At 51.5% G+C, this 19,321-nt stretch overlaps 2 protein-coding genes across 2 annotated transcripts in view; both read right to left on the minus strand.

The window, feature by feature from the left end:
- Positions 1 to 4,168: 4,168 nt before the first annotated feature.
- LOC139151450 (protein starmaker-like) overlaps positions 4,169 to 19,321 on the minus strand; it is a gene marked incomplete at its 3' end in the record, with an annotated part of 45,951 nt that continues 30,798 nt past the window's right edge. The window contains 4 exon segments of the mRNA XM_070724271.1: positions 4,169 to 4,263; positions 5,826 to 6,614; positions 7,255 to 8,741; positions 11,945 to 12,012. Of these exon segments, the coding sequence (XP_070580372.1) occupies positions 4,169 to 4,263; positions 5,826 to 6,614; positions 7,255 to 7,750 (1,380 nt within the window).
- Positions 7,879 to 8,730, minus strand: LOC139152271 (uncharacterized). The gene has a single exon (XM_070725414.1). It carries the CDS (start codon positions 8,728 to 8,730, stop codon positions 7,879 to 7,881), a length of 852 nt encoding a protein of 283 aa, XP_070581515.1.

Raw genomic sequence — 19,321 nt, forward strand, 5'->3', positions numbered from 1 at the left:
CACCCCCCCCACCCCCCCCCCCCCCCCCCCCCCCCCCCCCCCCCCCCCCCCCCCCCCCCCCCCCCCCCCCCCCCCCCCCCCCCCCCCCCCCCCCCCCCCCCCCCCCCCCCCCCCCCCCCCCCCCCCCCCCCCCCCCCCCCCCCCCCCCCCCCCCCCCCCCCCCCCCCCCCCCCCCCCCCCCCCCCCCCCCCCCCCCCCCCCCCCCCCCCCCCCCCCCCCCCCCCCCCACCCCCCCCCCCCCCCCCCCCCCCCCCCCCCCCCCCCCCCCCCCCCCCCCCCCCCCCCCCCCCCCCCCCCCCCCCCCCCCCCCCCCCCCCCCCCCCCCCCCCCCCCCCCCCCCCCCCCACCCCCCCCCCCCCCCCCCCCCCCCCCCCCCCCCCCCCCCCCCCCCCCCCCCCCCCCCCCCCCCCCCCCCCCCCCCCCCCCCCCCCCCCCCCCCCCCCCCCCCCCCCCCCCCCCCCCCCCCCCCCCCCCCCCCCCCCCCCCCCCCCCCCCCCCCCCCCCCCCCCCCCCCCCCCCCCCCCCCCCCCCCCCCCCCCCCCCCCCCCCCCCCCCCCCCCCCCCCCCCCCCCCCCCCCCCCCCCCCCCCCCCCCCCCCCCCCCCCCCCCCCCCCCCCCCCCCCCCCCCCCCCCCCCCCCTCCCCCCCCCCCCCCCCCCCCCCCCCCCCCCCCCCCCCCCCCCCCCCCCCCCCCCCCCCCCCCCCCCCCCCCCCCCCCCCCCCCCCCCCCCCCCCCCCCCCCCCCCCCCCCCCCCCCCCCCCCCCCCCCCCCCCCCCCCCCCCCCCCCCCCCCCCCCCCCCCCCCCCCCCCCCCCCCCCCCCCCCCCCCCCCACCCCCCCCCCCCCCCCCCCCCCCCCCCCCCCCCCCCCCCCCCCCCCCCCCCCCCCCCCCCCCCCCCCCCCCCCCCCCCCCCCCCCCCCCCACCCCCCCCCCCCCCCCCCCCCCCCCCCCCCCCCCCCCCCCCCCCCCCCCCCCCCCCCCCCCCCCCCCCCCCCCCCCCCCCCCCCCCCACCCCCCCCCCCCCCCCCCCCCCCCCCCCCCCCCCCCCCCCCCCCCCCCCCCCCCCCCCCCCCCCCCCCCCCCCCCCCCCCCCCCCCCACCCCCCCCCCCCCCCCCCCCCCCCCCCCCCCCCCCCCCCCCCCCCCCCCCCCCCCCCCCCCCCCCCCCCCCCCCCCCCCCCCCCCCCCCCCCCCCCCCCCCCCCCCCCCACCCCCCCCCCCCCCCCCCCCCCCCCCCCCCCCCCCCCCCCCCCCCCCCCCCCCCCCCCCCCCCCCCCCCCCCCCCCCCCCCCCCCCCCCCCCACCCCCCCCCCCCCCCCCCCCCCCCCCCCCCACCCCCCCCCCCCCCCCCCCCCCCCCCCCCCCCCCCCCCCCCCCCCCCCCCCCCCCCCCCCCCCCCCCCCCCCCCCCCCCCCCCCCCCCCCCCCCCCCCCCCCCCCCCCCCCCCCCCCCCCCCCCCCCCCCCCCCCCCCCCCCCCCCCCCCCCCCCCCCCCCCCCCCCCCCCCCCCCCCCCCCCCCCCCCCCCCCCCCCCCCCCCCCCCCCCCCCCCCCCCCCCCCCCCCCCGCCCCCCCCCCCCCCCCCCCCCCCCCCCCCCCCCCCCCCCCCCCCCCCCCCCCCCCCCCCCCCCCCCCCCCCCCCCCCCCCCCCCCCCCCCCCCCCCCCCCCCCCCCCCCCCCCCCCCCCCCCCCCCCCCCCCCCCCCCCCCCCCCCCCCCCCCCCCCCCCCCCCCCCCCCCCCCCCCCCCCCCCCCCCCCCCCCCCCCCCCCCCCCCCCCCCCCCCCCCCCCCCCCCCCCCCCCCCCCCCCCCCCCCCCCCCCCCCCCCCCCCCCCCCCCCCCCCCCCCCCCCCCCCCCCCCCCCCCCCCCCCCCCCCCCCCACCCCCCCCCCCCCCCCCCCCCCCCCCCCCCCCCCCCCCCCCCCCCCCCCCCCCCCCCCCCCCCCCCCCCCCCCCCCCCCCCCCCCCCCCCCCCCCCCCCCCCCCCCCCCCCCCCCCCCCCCCCCCCCCCCCCCCCCCCCCCCCCCCCCCCCCCCCCCCCCCCCCCCCCCCCCCCCCCCCCCCCCCCCCCCCCCCCCCCCCCCCCCCCCCCCCCCCCCCCCCCCCCCCCCACCCCCCCCCCCCCCCCCCCCCCCCCCCCCCCCCCCCCCCCCCCCCCCCCCCCCCCCCCCCCCCCCCCTCCCCCCCCCCCCCCCCCCCCCCCCCCCCCCCCCCCCCCCCCCCCCCCCCCCCCCCCCCCCCCCCCCCCCCCCCCCCCCCCCCCCCCCCCCCCCCCCCCCCCCCCCCCCCCCCCCCCCCCCACCCCCCCCCCCCCCCCCCCCCCCCCCCCCCCCCCCCCCCCCCCCCCCCCCCCCCCCCCCCCCCCCCCCCCCCCCCCCCCCCCCCCCCCCCCCCCCCCCCCCCCCCCCCCCCCCCCCCCCCCCCCCCCCCCCCCCCCCCCCCCCCCCCCCCCCCCCCCCCCCCCCCCCCCCCCCCCCCCCCCCCCCCCCCCCCCCCCCCCCCCCCCCCCCCCCCCCCCCCCCCCCCCCCCCCCCCCCCCCCCCCCCCCCCCCCCCCCCCCCCCCCCCCCCCCCCCCCCCCCCCCCCCCCCCCCCCCCCCCCCCCCCCCCCCCCCCCCCCCCCCCCCCCCCCCCCCCCCCCCCCCCCCCCCCCCCCCCCCCCCCCCCCCCCCCCCCCCCCCCCCCCCCCCCCCCCCCCCCCCCCCCCCCCCCCCCCCCCCCCCCCCCCCCCCCCCCCCCCCCCCCCCCCCCCCCCCCCCCCCCCCCCCCCCCCCCCCCCCCCCCCCCCCCCCCCCCCCCCCCCCCCCCCCCCCCCCCCCCCCCCCCCCCCCCCCCCCCCCCCCCCCCCCCCCCCCCCCCCCCCCCCCCCCCCCCCCCCCCCCCCCCCCCCCCCCCCACCCCCCCCCCCCCCCCCCCCCCCCCCCCCCCCCCCCCCCCCCCCCCCCCCCCCCCCCCCCCCCCCCCCCCCCCCCCCCCCCCCCCCCCCCCCCGCCCACCCCCCCCCCCCCCCCCCCCCCCCCCCCCCCCCCCCCCCCCCCCCCCCCCCCCCCCCCCCCCCCCCCCCCCCCCCCCCCCCCCCCCCCCCCCCCCCCCCCCCCCCCCCCCCCCCCCCCCCCCCCCCCCCCCCCCCCCACCCCCCCCCCCCCCCCCCCCCCCCCCCCCCCCCCCCCCCCCCCCCCCCCCCCCCCCCCCCCCCCCCCCCCCCCCCCCCCCCCCCCCCCCCCCCCCCCCCCCCCCCCCCCCCCCCCCCCCCCCCCCCCCCCCCCCCCCCACCCCCCCCCCCCCCCCCCCCCCCCCCCCCCCCCCCCCCCCCCCCCCCCCCCCCCCCCCCCCCCCCCCCCCCCCCCCCCCCCCCCCCCCCCCCCCCCCCCCCCCCCCCCCCCCCCCCCCCCCCCCCCCCCCCCCCCCCCCCCCCCCCCCCCCCCCCCCCCCCCCCCCCCCCCCCCCCCCCCCCCCCCCCCCCCCCCCCCCCCCCCCCCCCCCCCCCCCCCCCCCCCCCCCCCCCCCCCCCCCCCCCCCCCCCCCCCACCTCCCCCCCCCCCCCCCCCCCCCCCCCCCCCCCCCCCCCCCCCCCCCCCCCCCCCCCCCCCCCCCCCCCCCCCCCCCCCCCCCCCCCCCCCCCCCCCCCCCCCCCCCCCCCCCCCCCCCCCCCCCCCCCCCCCCCCCCCCCCCCCCCCCCCCCCCCCCCCCCCCCCCCCCCCCCCCCCCCCCCCCCCCCCCCCCCCCCCCCCCCCCCCCCCCCCCCCCCCCCCCCCCCCCCCCCCCCCCCCCCCCCCCCCCCCCCCCCCCCCCCCCCCCCCCCCCCCCCCCCCCCCCCCCCCCCCCCCCCCCCCCCCCCCCCCCCCCCCCCCCCCCCCCCCCCCCCCCCCCCCCCCCCCCCCCCCCCCCCCCCCCCCCCCCCCCCCCCCCCCCCCCCCCCCCCCCCCCCCCCCCCCCCCCCCCCCCCCCCCCCCCCCCCCCCCCCCCCCCCCCCCCCCCCCCCCCCCCCCCACCCCCCCCCCCCCCCCCCAAAAAAAAAAACTTACATTCTCCTGCTCTATGCCCATAGAATGGTAAAGTGCAGTCAAACAACACAAAATATATATGTCAATAGGGATTGGATTGATATTCTGACAAAGGGAAACACTTAAGACCACTTTGAGTTTTACTTGAAGACACATGCAAGAATCTCACCTTTTTGAACAGCTCCAGATTAATCTTGCTTAGGTCAGGCATGATATCTTTTTTGATGTCTTGATCCGCATTGACATCTTTCTTGATGCTTTGTTCTACAATGATTATTCCAGAGAGATTAACACACTAGGATTGCTTTTCACAGAGTTTAATCCACCAAACTATCTGTTATAAACCTTGTATACTCTATGGCAGTACATGTGTACTTGGGTAAACTGTCTATTATGAAGACAACAGTGTGTCTTTTGATCAACATTGAAATATCTCCACAAGTAAATTACTTTGAAATTCTTGCTTTCAGAAATCAAGGCCTTTCAAGGCAAAAATTTTGACAAAAATGCCCTTGCTTTTGATATAAACAGACGGTTGCATTTCCCATGAAGCATTACTGGCAGTAAAAAGTCTGTGTTCAGAGCTATGATTTGATTTCATCATTTTTTGTTCGACTCTTTTAAAGGGACAAAGTCGGCCATTTTTCATGAATTTTGTTTAATGCGAGATACAATTTATATTGTTTGACATGTTGAAAGATACTGAATGAATGGGTGACCACGCATATATTCGACCCCGGTTTTAGACAAATTAAATGAAACCATGGCGAAAATGAATTAATGGTCATGACCATTAATTCATTTTCGCCATGGTTTCATGTACCGTGTCTAAAACCGGGGTCAAATATATGCATGGTCACCCATTCATTCAGTATCTTTCAACATGTCAAACAATATAAGTAGTATCTCGCATTAAACAAAATACATGAAAAAATGGGTGACTTTGTCCCTTTAAGATGAGCAAACTAGTCACAACCAGGTGACATAAACAATAATGAAACATAGCATATCCTACATGTACATGTATTTTTCAAAGGCAACCACTTGAAGGCCCTGAGGCCAATCAACATGATTTTCACTGACTTCTCTAACTGAGATATAAATAAACATGGCAATTTTTACTGACTTGCCCTGATTGTACGTCATAGAAACATGTGCCGATATAATTTTCTGAACGCAGGTGACTTGAATAGTATGCTAATTTTGAATTACTTTAACTTAAGGGACCGTCTCAGATTGTCGCATTAGTTCAAAAAGTGAAATTCATTTGTTTACAGGGGAGGGGGTTGACCGCCATTCAATTAGTGAACTTCACTTTCGCATATTTTGTGATTACAAGTTCTCTTTACAGTGTGTGTAAAAATAAAATCTGCACTCTCGTACCATGAATTTTTGATGTAACTATTTCCAACTCGTTCGTGCCATACTGACTGTGGTTAGCACTCAAATTTGATCGATTACTTGACGATGTAATGTGGTCAGGGGAAACATATTCTTCAGTAGCTATGACAAAATGCTACACTGTACTCTCAGGCAAACATCAACAGTTCACATTTTTGAACTTTCGTTTAGAGGAGGGTTATGATGTAAATGAAGGAATTTCCTTTCTTGAACTTGTGCAACAATCTGAGTCGGTCCCTAAAAAGATACGCCTTGTTGAAAAGAATCCGTGAACCAACTGTAGGACACTCATTGCATTGCCAGGATTTGCATCAGTATTTTTTTGATTTTATAAAAAATAGATCAAAAACTGACAACGGTTGAATGTGCTGCATAAACTGACAAAGTGTGCGTACCAATATTAAAACTGGGACCACATAACTTACTTTTTTCAGGGAGCTCTTCTTCGAGTTCTGTAACACTCTCAAATTTGGCTTTCTTATTAAGCCTGTCATCCGGATCACACAAAGGTGAACGTGGCCTCTTGCATGGTTTCTCAACATCAGCGTTCGCTACTTCAGATACTGTTTCCGGCGGCACTGCATTATGGCTTTTCAATTCTGATACAGCCTTGTCCTTCACCTCGGCTGCAGCTTCAATTTTCTCTGCAGCACTTGCAGCACTGCTGTCCTCTTCCCCTGCAGCAACATCTTTGTCTTTTGATGGAGCTGCAGTTTGGCTGGTCTCCACTTTGACTGTATTGTCACTTTTCTCAGCTACCACTTCATCAGTGCCAGTCTTCTGACCTGCTGTTTGTACAGTCTGTCCTGACACAATTGTCTCAATATCCTTACTTGCGGCAGTCTCAGAAGATTCAGTGTCCTTTTCTGAGCTTTCTTCTTTCACTGCTGTTGTTCCTTCAACTTCGGCTCCTGATGCGCTAACAGGTGGCGCTCCGAGATTGTCTTGGCATACCTTCTGTGAATCAATGCCCTCCTTTCCATTCTCTACACTGCCCCTTTCATCTTCTGCATCTTTTTTGTCTGGCGGCTGCGTGTCCTCCGTTTCCATATGCGATAATTGTTTTTCGGACTCGGCAGAGTCCTGAGTCTCTTGAGGGCTGTCAAGTTTCTCAGCTTCCATTTTGCCCTCTCCTTGCTCAGCATTTTCAGTGTCAATGTCAGAAGTCTCCATTGGTGAGCTTGCATCCGTCTTGTCTGGTTCCACTTCGTCATCTACACAAAAAGTGACAAATCATCAGAAAATTACTTCATGAAGTGCTTCTAAAACTACAACAAACAACATTGATGCTACTTGAGAGGTAAGCATCTATCATTACAATGTAGCACACTATTTTTTGTTAAACATGAAATGAAGAAATAAAGCAAATGCAGAGCTCTATGCCATATAACAAAGTCTGACTTGTGGCTCTCCACTGATGACTGTAAGTTCTCCACAGAACAAGAATTGTTTGGCTGTTTATTATTACTTTTTGCAGGTTGTGTATCATCAATTTTACTACCGCGACAAATAAAGATCATTGGTATTTCAAAATAACACTGTTGCAAAAAGACAAAGCCACTTTACTTTATTCATCGCTTCCCAGAAACCCCCACTTACCTCCCCCCCCCCCCCCCTTTCTTCAGTAATTTCATAAAGATGCCTGATTGAGCATGCTATGGGTTAATACCTTACCATTGAAGGGTTGCCCACTTACATGAATTGAAGACTGCTAGGGAAACTTTTCTTGTACCTACAGATTTTCAAAATTACATAATCACAGGTACATAATACTTCTTCTGAAAATAAAACCATTTATTTTTTGTTAAAATGCATTATTGATATTCTGACCATTACCTGTGACAGCAATCTCACCTTTACACTTGTGATCTCTACCATCTTGAGAATCTTCATTCTTGTTAGCCTCATCATCTGCTTTGCCTTCTTCAGTTTCCATCCTATCAACTTTGGTTGAATTCTCAGGGTCATTGACCTCCATTTCTTCAGGTTGCCCGTTGGTGATGTCATCCGACTTCGAAGGTGGTGCCTCTTCTTCTGGTGCTGACGGTGAATGTCCATCAACATTGTCAGAGTTCTTCTCCTCAAAATTGCTCATCTGTTCTTCAAATTTTTCATCTTCTGGCTCACTGCTAGGCTCTTGTTTGACGACTATACCGGCTGACTTTTCTTCCTTCTTGTGAGTATGTACACTTGGGTCTCCAACAACTTTGCGTATCTCCTCAGTATTACTACTTGTCTCATCGTTCTTTTCACTCTCGTCTTTATCACTGACGCCTGGGCTAACAGGGAGAGCAGTGGTCTTGTCTGCATCACCAGACTTCTCTGCAGAGTTAGAAGTTGTATTTGTCATTTTCTTGGCTGCCAAGTTCAATGGTTCATCGAGTATTTCAGGACTTCCCTGAGATTTTCTAATACTGTCTTCATTTCGTTTGGCTTTTGCTGCTGAAAGGTGTAACTGAGCCTTGGATAAGACAGATTTCAGTTTCTCTGGACACAGGGAAAGGTTCTTTTTGGTTTCGTGTTATCAGTACTGATTTTGGATAGGTTGTCTTTGTGGGAATTGTTGTCTTCCTTTCTGGAAGCATTCTCATCTCTTTTGTTTTCCAGCATTACATCACTGTCTGCTTGCTTCTGCTTCTCATCTGATGAGTCAGGTTCCTCGTCATTCACATCTCCGTTTTCTCTTGGTTCCTTTGCTTCAGTATTTTCACTGTCTCCTTTGGTTTGTTTATGTACGGACAACGACAACCTGGAAGATTTCCTGACGGGGCTGTCAGTCACCGCTTTGCGTGTACTGCTGGGTGACTTGGCGCCATCGCTGTCGGTGTCTGATGAACTGTTCCTGGGAGGAGTGTTTTTGGAGTTTGTGTGATTGGCAGTGGATGGGGAAGGCGACCGTGATCTGCTGCTGCGAAGTTTCTGCACAGTTGGGTGTATGGTTTTCGGAGGACAGGTCTCTGTATCAGGGGCCGCACCAGATGTATCGTCCTTCGCTTTGCCGTTGCTAGTGGTTCTACCGTTTGTCTTCTGCTCTGACTGGTTCTGTGTTGGCGTTACCTCTCCATTGACTGCTGCACTTCTGCTGGGAGTTGCTGCTGCCGCAGGAGCGGAAGAATCAGTTTGGTCCTTGCCTTGACTTTCTGTCAGGTCTTTTCTAGAAAGGTCCTTTGAGTTGGCCCGCTTGACAGGTAATGGAGAACTTGATGATGCTGTGGATGGACGCTTTTGCTGACTTTTGAGTTTAGCTTCAAAGCCTGCTGGTTTTGTCGTTGATTTCCTGGCGACGTTTTTGCGATGTCTGATGAGAGAATCTGCAGATTTTGTACTCATCTCAGAGAAACCTATGAAAGGAAATTGATAGAATTAAGACTGGTTTTCAAGTACTAGGCCATCAACGTGACATAATATGGAATCACTTTTTGTATCAATCATTACATAGATGCACAACAAGAGCTAATTTTTTGCCATGTCTACTTTGGCCCTCTGTTGAAGGTCCTAAGAGGTAAACCTGAAAGTATGATGTCAAGTCTACACTCCCGAAATTTATTGAATGTCAATATAAATAATGCTTCTCTAACTTAAATAACGTAAATTATGAATGTGCACAAGGCATTTTGGGATTATCCTCTTTCCAAAGTATTACAAAGTTGTCCGCAATGCCAGTGTTTCACATATTTGCACTGCAGTGTTCATAAATGAAAACTGCAGCATAAACTTGTATTTCACGCACTACAATAATGTAAAGTCTCCAGTATTGTCTGCTAATTAGATTGGTATATTTACAGGAATCTTGAATTTTCGTGCTAATTAGATTGGTATATTTACAGGAATCTTGAATTTTTGTGTCATGCAGAGCACTTGACTTACGGGAATGTTCCCTTTGCAAAATCAAAGTTATCTACTGGCATGGCAGAGCTATTCTTATGACACTGGAAGACCTTTGCAAAAACACGCAACTTAGGGTTATTTGTATTGAATTGAACATGTATAAACACACAATTAATTCAAAACAAATACCATTGACTGAGAGTTTCAGTGTCTCTAAATAAACATAAAAGAGTTTTTTACTGGAGAATATCCCATCAAACTATCAAGACAAGTTATTTCACAAGTTACATTCCCATTATGAACTGAGGGTAAAGTTACCCCTTAACATTTCATAACAAAGTGATTTATGAAAAAGTTGATATAAATCAGCATGGTTTATCCATTTAAAAAGGAAACTTTAAAAGAACATCATCTGGATTTAAGATAGGATTATGAAAGTAAACTTACTATGTGAATACCATTTGAAGAGGTAGAAAATAGTGAGTTTAAGTGTATGCATTTTATGAGGACAAGAAACACAGAGGGAAAGAAATATTCCTCAAGGGCTCTTACATTATGATTTTAAAATTTAAGTCTTAGCTTTGTCCTACTGAAGGTAGTATGCGCCTCAAAAGTGAAAGACTTCAACTTTTGCTCAGACTTTCCTAAATGAAACTTTCAACCTTTCTCTAACCAGATCAACGATAAAAATCGGGGGTCACTGTGCGAAACAAATTACCCAACAATTTGCAATATTTGATATTCAAAATGGCCACCATCCCTGTGTTACCTCTATGGGGGAAAACTAAATTTTGAATTTTCAAAAACCTAAGATGGTGAAAGTGATCTCTCTTGAAGAGCTTTAAAATGAGCCCCCCTCCCCCGCAATTTGTATAAATTTGAGAGTCCGAATCTCTGTCTTCGAGGCCCATTCTACCTTAAGTACAGAAATCTACATCAAAATATGCTGTCATGTATACTGGTATTCATTTAACATACCATTTTCTTTTGACCTAGCGTGAAAAAAATCATTTGTGCGACAAAGGAAATACCAAACCAATCAGACTTGCAACTATACAGAAACACATCACAAAGCAAAACTGTACGTATACTGCAGTACACAACACAATGTACAGACTTTGATGAATGGGTTCTGATGTTTCTGATTTATGACATTGCGGATAACATTACTCAAAAGGGTTGCTGGGCAGCCAACTTGGATTGAAGCATAAAACAAAATGATCTGCCTGGTTTAACAATGTGGCTGCTTTGTAGCCCTGTTGATTTTGACACATTTATATTGAATGATATTGATTTTTAGATCTGTTGAGAAGTCATATTAAAACAGTTCAGTGGGAACTGACAAGTTTACGCTGCAATTTCAAATTTATGAGGTATGTAAATTTAGGAAGTGCCCGATGGAAAACAAGACTTCGATTAATTTTGCAGTATGTAAGATGAGATCTTCCCACCACAGCTTGTGCACAATCAGACTTGCAATTGGTGTTGCTGTATGATTGACAATGATATAGTCCCCTGTTGTTATTGCTGGGATAATATTACCCAATTTGTGCGTGGCTCACTCACACTTCTGAAAGAGCACGGTCCTGTTTCTCAGATCTTTTAACATAGGTTGAGCTACATAGAACTTGTAAATGTGTGTAAGACAGGGGGAAACTACCTGAATCAAACCTGACAGTTGAACTCATTTTATAAAATTATTTGTGCCTTCAGTGTACCATGCCATTTAAGGTTATTGTGCCATAAGAACAAACAGCAGTGAGGACATGGCTCGATTAATTATTCATAAGCTCTGAGTAGTTTTGCTTGACTGCATTCTTAACATTGAGAGTTGTGGAAAAATGAAAGCTTTCTAGAGAACATGATATTTGCTAAAGGCACAACTGAGTTCACAAGGCATATTATAACATCCCCAACTTTACAGGGTTTTAGTAACAGCTCTTCTGAAAACCAGGTGAAATGACATACATGTAAATGGTCTGCATAATAGTATTAAGGCTCTTTCACCACCATGGTTTGTCCCAATCCATTGTTTTCTATGGTAAAGTTGGACCTGTATACAGGGAACTGGGGGTGAAAGGGTTAAGGGTCTTGTGTTACCTGCTAAACACAAAATTCAGTGGTGTTTAGAGGTTTTGCAGAGTCTTTAACTCTCAATATCATGGAATGAGTGTGGTGTGTGTACCTGGTAGTTTTAACAAATTAACATATACAGTACAAGCTATAATATCTAGGTGACGGAAATTAAAAAATGGATGCTGTTCCACTGACTTTGTCAAAAGTTGAAAGACTTAAGAGTGGAAATTGACAATGCCATGCAACTAAACAAAATCAAATAATAGCTTCAAAGAAAACAACAAATAAGTGCCCACACACACAAGCAAATCGCAAGTTTCACATTTTGAACACATGTACACCAAAAATACCTGCCCATACTCACTATATTCCATAAATGAACATATTGCTCGAAGCTTCCATAGCAACATGTAAATGATTCAAGCCCAGCCCACCGCATTAAAATGCAAAGCGATGAGTACATTTGTACATTTGATCAGCATGCAAGCACTGGAGTGAAAAAAAGCATGGCGCCAAGTGTGTGTGTTTCAATGAATATCTATCGTAGGAAGCATGGCAGGCCTGCTTTCAGTGTATTCTTTTTTCTTTTTTTGCTACGATTCCCTTTCGTGATGTCCCAAAAATATGGGGAATGGCTAACCTTGGGATGATTTATCATTTACTTTAAAACAGTCTTCTTTCCCAGCAACCTTTTTCAACACAAAGGTACTAGAATAGAAACACAGAAAATGTGACGGTCAAACATTGAAGGGGGGAAAAAAAAGAAGACAAGGGTGTCTGGCATTAAAAAAGGAGAAAATATGATGACTGTATCAAACACATGTAAACCATGAAATTACAAGTGCTAATGATACGTTAATATAGCTGCTGATAGGCAAATGTTAGGAGTTTCACATATGTGGTTAATTGTAATGAACTGCGCGTTATTCAATTACCTTTCTAGCGCATGTCATGTGGTGTGAACAATCAAACTTGACAATCAGCCCTGTGACAATGGCTATGTGGGTAGCTTCCACATCACCACTGTCACATATGTGCATATGGTATCATACTTCACAATCAGCTACTGTGACAGGGACAAAATGTGAAAGACTAACACACTATGCCACATACACATATGTAAATGATACCTACTACACAATCAGCATGTGTGACAGTAACATTATGTGAATAACTCCCACACTACGCCACATATATGTAAATAACTCACACTCAGCCCTGTGAAACAATTGCAACATGAGCATAACTCCCACACAACCACACATGTCTTTGCACACCCACATACAACCAACCGAACAACATACTGAATGGAAACTATATATACTCACATTATCCTCCATCAAGCTTATAATGCACCCAATAGGTATAAAGACGTATACATGAATGCACGCCACATGCATGAGGTGCATACAGTGAAAGTGCAGATATCTTTATCACATATTGCATGCAGGCAGATACTGTATATGTTAGCAAACTCTCACAAGACAAATTAAAAGTACAGTGGGTGAATAAACAGGCAATAGAAGATGACACTTGTTGAAGTAAAGTGATATCTATGTACATGTCTATGTAAAACACCCTGGTATGTTTTAAATGTAAACTGTTACCACCAAAGTACAGTTGAAAGTCTGCTATCAGAAGCAAAGTGCTGTATGGTCAGAAATATAAACACAATTGCCTTACTTAAAAACCAACAGGTACTTGTAAATGTATTTCCTGTCATTAAAATACACATATGTAAGCATACGTTCAGTCAGTCAGCCAAGGGGTCATTCACATCAAATGTGTGCCGGTTGTCACTTTAATACAGACTGCAAAACAGCAGATTATAAGATTGCACAAGTGGGTATCATGGAGTATAATGAGCAACCGATGACTTGGGAAAATTCTTTTTTTTTGGGGGACATGAGAGCCATATGATCCAAACTTGAAAGATGCACAACGTAGTTTTCACACAAATGTATCACACTGTGATACATAGCTTTCTGGGATTGATGATGACTCCCTGCTTTGGGTTTTTTTCCACACGATATGTTAGTGATGCTGAGTTGAAAAATAACTTTTGGTTGAAAGTATGAGGTAACATGTTTGCCCTGTGACACCATATTGCCCTAATAACACGTAATGTATTTGTCTTCTCCTTTCTACAGGCAATACAAATTACACTTTCAAATAGAACTGCACCGATCACATAACTCATGCCTGTCTCAATTTCTTCATTTTTTGTTAAACAGTTAATTTTGTAAGACCCTATGATTCAACACTGATGAAGGTGCTACAATGTGACAGAAAGGGAAGAGAAGCTGCACAATTGAAGTTAATTTGTAGCGGGGGTGTAGTGATCGTATCAAATGTTTCTAAAGCCGCTGTCTCATGTTTCTATAAATCATTCATGTCGTTAGGGCAGGGCTGTTATGTGTACATTTACTTTCAAGCGTTCTCTTGATCTTTGACCTAAGCCATACACAGTGGCGTCTCCCTAAGTAACAGACTGGTGTTTTTCTTTCTTTAGAAAGCCAGTTACACTTTTTCTGAAAATTGGAATAAGGCGGCTAGTGATTGGGTTGACACATGTCTAAAATACCAATTTAATGAATATTCATCAGATAATGAGGCATTGCCATTAGATTTGCATACTTGAACAAAACACATTCATACACTTTGCATAAGTGAATACTGATATTTTGCATGTCAGATATAAGGGTTCACTGGAGTACACGGCTTGAAAACTTATGACACCAGTAGCCATAGGTCATTTTGGTAACCCCAAATGAAAACTGAATGTCGTAGATTTTCGAATAGCGGGAATTTTGAGTGAGTTCTTGCCTGATGCTGAGAGACTCCCTTAAACTTGGTGTAATGTAAATGGTATAATGCTGTAAACAGTCCAGATTATGAAATGTCTTTGTTGCAACTCAGTTCTCCTACCAGTTGTCATACGCTGAACTATGTATTTTTCTGTGTACATAAAACGGAATGATTTAAAACTTTGGAGTACTGTTTCACAGTCACTATTGAATTCCATTTGGTTCTGGTCTGTTAAATGGTCAGTTAAAAACTAAATTCACAAAAGAAACAAAGTAGATAGAATGTCCTTGATACATTAACCGAAATAAAACATCTGTGAAAGCAGTAACTCAGCATCGAGCAATGTGATATGAAATAATTCCCTTTTACTTACTTTTGACTGATGCAAAATGTCACTGCAGCATCAACTGAAATCCTGTCGTCACATCGCAAGGCCTTTGCAGCCAAAGTTCACTAGCAGTCACGCTTTTAGAACTGGAAACACGCTTAGGTATTGTATATGCAAATGACCCCTTGGCAGGCTGTCTGCACACAAATCAATTTCAAGCGTGACAAAACCACCATGCACGACACACAGGCACACACACGCACATGTTAAACCATACAAAGAAATGATAATCCCTATACATGATTAAAATATCACATAATCCAACTCTACTAATCTCTAAAAAGGGTGCATGTAACCCCTTCAACACGATTACCTCATACACAAATTTCGCTCACCATGTTTTTCTAAGATTGCACCATCCAAACTGACACAAGTCACTGCCAACCAAACATAAAACTCACAACATGGATGGTGATCCCTATGCCCCCATTACACAATTGATCAGATTTTTGAAATTCTAACCATTATGCTAAGTGCATCAGCCCTCACTAAAACCAATCAACAAACAGGTCTTTATTGCCTATTTAGCATCACAAAGGTGTTGTTGACCAAGGGCAATAATAGGACAACATGATGAGTTGGAAATGGGAAGTTGGTTTGAAAAGGCAGTTGAGAGGCCTCAAATTCGTTGTGGCTGATTACCATTACTACCCCCCCCCCTTCATAAATAACGATTCTCTTCAACATTCACAAAATGTAGAAATTGTCTTGTAAAATTTTTTGTACCAATTTTAAACACAGTTATTCTTTAAATAAACTGTTCTTGGGGAAAGTCTGATTGCCTGTACTTCTGATCATGACTACAAAGTAATTTGGGTTGTCGTTTTCATAGTATAAACGACTTTTGACTTCAACCTAAGACCTTAATAATGTCAAAAGCGCAGTGGTCGTCGCGCTGCGCATCCTCCTGAGGGGGTCCCCCTCTGTTGTAAACAAATCCAAGAACGCCGCACATGTTACGGGTTGATTGTAATGTTTGCGATATTGCCGCTTGTTAAAATGGCGGCTGATCTGTCACAAGCATACCAACTAACCAAATGTAACACGCAATAAAAGGTCAATTAATCTAAGTTAAATATCTGCTGACTATTGAACAATAATTGCACGCTGGATTGAGATCACATTTGCTCATGATTTTCTTGAATCAGTTGAATGGGGCTCGGCTACTGATATCGCTCGAGCCATAGAGCTAGACGTACGCATGTACGCATGTATACGCCAACAGACTATCAACGACCGGGCTCTAGTTTTCGACATCGCTAGCAAGGACGAGAGCTTTCATTTCAAGAGGCCCGACAGGAGTACAACAAGTTGTACAAAGACAACAACTCAAACTACAGAAATCTACAGCTCGCAGAGCAATGCCCGCTGCAGCAAGAAGCATCTCTGCATCTGTTCCGTTCCGTGGTCTGTATGAACGTCCGTGTCAAACCGGGTATATGGCGCGCTACACTCGGCTGTGGAGAATCCAACTCAATACAAAGTTTACCCCGTTTTGGGGTGCAAACGAGAATTCTGAGTACCGGTATCAAGTCAAGCGAAGGACATTTCATAGGTCTTCTTGTTATGTGGGGGTTATCTCACTTGAAAGAGGATTCAGAGCTACCCGGCAATCAGGAGGTACAACAACGAAGTTTGCCCAGCACCGGTAGGCCTACACCAGCTAGCGCTTGGATCACTGCCATGACCGTGCACAGGACCGGGGCACAGGATCTCTCGATACGTCTATGCACGGTGTAGCCGTGCAATTTTCCTGCCAAATGCCGCGAAAACCCGCTCGTTTTGTCTATTGTTTCCTGTCATTTTACTGTTACCACGTAACAATAGGAGAAGTAAGACATGGTGATCAACAGTTGGTTGTGGGCCAAGTCGTTGCGGGCCGGCCGGTACGTTGTGGGACCTGATTCTCTATATCCGTGTACGTCAACGCGGTGACCGTCTCCTAACAACATGTCACATCTCCGTGTCCTGCTCTGGCTTGCCGATCATGGTCTTGAGTGTAATTTTTTGGTAGGCATTGTGCTTGTTGCTGGTCTACATATATAGGCAATGTTGATCATTTTAGTTATGTATTTTCACTATACTGTACATAGCATTGTGTACAACCAGCGTGATCGCGCGCGATCAAACCTTTTTGTTCACTGTGTCTGCGTGCAGTAAACTCAGCGACATAATGTGCTGAGTGTAGTGTCCCAATGTTCGTAGCTCTACACGAGTTTATAGATAAAAATACACCACTGAAGTTCGTTTCTGATCTTAATATTTTACTATTGCGTGATGTTGAGTCTTACAAAGGCCTTAACAAAGTGGGGAACTGCTCCCATCTCACTCCTATTGAAGTTGAGAAGACTTATGTTTACAAAAATTTATGTTTATCAACAAAAAAATCACGCACGCGCAGCGCGACGACCACTGCGCTTTAATAATGTCAAAAGCTACTCTAATTAACCATATACAAATGTCAGAGAATGACAAAACTGAAGTATTCTTTGCAGAATTCAAAATGCTGAAAACCATGGTCCTCCTATCCACTTACATGTTTCTGTGATATAGTGTCTGTGAATTTTCGGTCAACAAAACGGGTGAAACGGAGATAGCTAAAGTCTTGGTTGTTTTTATAGGCTGAACGGATGACGCTCTGTCCGCTGTCTTGGTGTGGGTTTTACGTTTTTTGTCAGAGCCACGGTCTGCTGATTTGGCTACCTGTGGCTTTGCTGAAGACTTGCGAGAGAGACTCTGAGTCGTAGAAACTTTCAGTTTGCTACCTGTATGTCAAGAAAGAGACATGTTTATATACCACTCAGAAATATGCACATATATACAGGCTTCAATCAAAGAAAGGTCATGCATAATTAACCTAGCTTGTGTTCTGGTTGGATGAGACATGTGTCAAAGGTCAGAAAGAGCATGTTTTGCATATCATACAGAATATCAAATACTCTATTTTTCTAGCTGTACAAAACCAAATTGCGAATTGTATCTTTCTTTTTAACCAAATGTTTAACAATTGCTGTCATCAGCAGAAATGCCAGTATTACGCTAACATTACAACGAACCCTACAAAGACAGTACAATCAAATAATGTGATACAAATTTTATATCATGGTAAATTACAGAACTGGTCTAGTGTATTGTTCAGTGTAATACAGTCAAGATTACATACAAGAGTCTCCTGTATCTTACAAGGTTTTGAAAGGTTAGTTTTAAGCTGATGCAGGCAAAGCATGAGAATGGCTGTTTGCTAATGATAAAATTGCTATTAAAGGCAGGATGCACCTTGGGGACAGATATGTGTCCTCTCAAATTTTCACAATATTTTGCTTAAACACTGTTTCTGTGGACTCATTTAAAGCTGGCACAGTAAAGAAAAGATTTCTTCTCTTTTCGTTTGTGAAAATCAAAAACTTTTTCCTTGGATTAACACACAGTAGTCACCATTTTGAATTTTGAGGTAGAATGTGCCTGGGGGACAGATATTCAGACTCTCAAACTTTTACAATTCTCTTCTGATCAACCACTTATGGGGGGCTCATTTGAAATCTCTTTGACTTGAGTGAAAAAATATTTTACCATCTTGTATTTTCGAAAATTTCATTTTTTTCCATAGAGTTAACATAGAAAAAGGCCACCATTTTGAATTTCAAAGATTGGTAAACTTTGGTCATTTATTTCTCTAGTACCAAAATTTGCATGTGACCCCCGATTCTTATGCTTGACTGGTCAGAGAAAGGTTGAAAGTTACATAGAGGAAGGATTCAGCAATACTTTAAGTCTTTCACTTTCGAGGTGCATAATATCTTAAATATTTTTAAAATTTAGATAAATTGTTTCTAAAGTACCAAAATTAGCAATTTGACTTTGAAAGAAAATGGTTTAAAGTTTGCTTAAAGCAAGTATGAGTAAACGTTTAATATTTCAGATTCAAGGTGAACACTACTGCTGTAATTAACAGCACTGCACTGATGTTGCTGTCAGTAGCTGCTTGGTAAGCTTTAGTGTATTCAGTACATTGCTACACGCCTCTTTGAAACCGTTTCACCATCTGACGTCTTGTTATGTTACCACCAACCCAGTGTTACTAGGGGTGATGCAAATATGATTGCAAGTCACGTGAAAGCATAAGTAAACACAAGTGTGCTCAGTGAGCAGGTGCAGGTTATAGTACAGTAACTACGTATCCTGGGTAAACTGACCATGTGCAGCTGTCAACCTTCATAAATCATTGACAAGCAAATGATAGAACTCGATAATGTGGAATGGAATAACAAGCCAGATCATAAAGCGCCATTTCAGCATTCTGCCTTGAGATATTTGCCAATCTCTCGAGGAGTTTTACTAGAAGAACAGCTGAGATGACTTGGTGGTGAAAAAAAGCATCATGGGATAAGAAATCTAGAGTAGATAAACTTTTAACGTTCAGTGAAAACTTTTGAACAAGAATAAAATGATAAAGCAGAGAGACCATTTCTATAGGTACTTAGATCTGCAGACACTAACCTTTGGCTTCTATACAAAGTGCAAATTTGATATGTACTAGTTATGGTGACAGCTAGGATACTACTGGTATAACTGTGAAAACACGCTTGAAAAGGATACCTTGTAGACACTCACTCACGATATCATTACCTAGTCCACTGCCAATGCAATAAACATCCATGTCATGCAGCGACTGATATATTGAAGTTCATGGTACATAGAACTGTGATAACGTAATCTGACAAAGCTATGATGGATAATCAGGGATCCAATCCATGTATCAATCAAGACATGGGCCAGTTCTCACAGTGAGACGGTTGATACCTACAATGCACCGGTTGTTAA

This window comes from Ptychodera flava, chromosome 15, assembly GCF_041260155.1.
Source record: "Ptychodera flava strain L36383 chromosome 15, AS_Pfla_20210202, whole genome shotgun sequence".
Lineage (NCBI taxonomy): Eukaryota > Metazoa > Hemichordata > Enteropneusta > Ptychoderidae > Ptychodera > Ptychodera flava.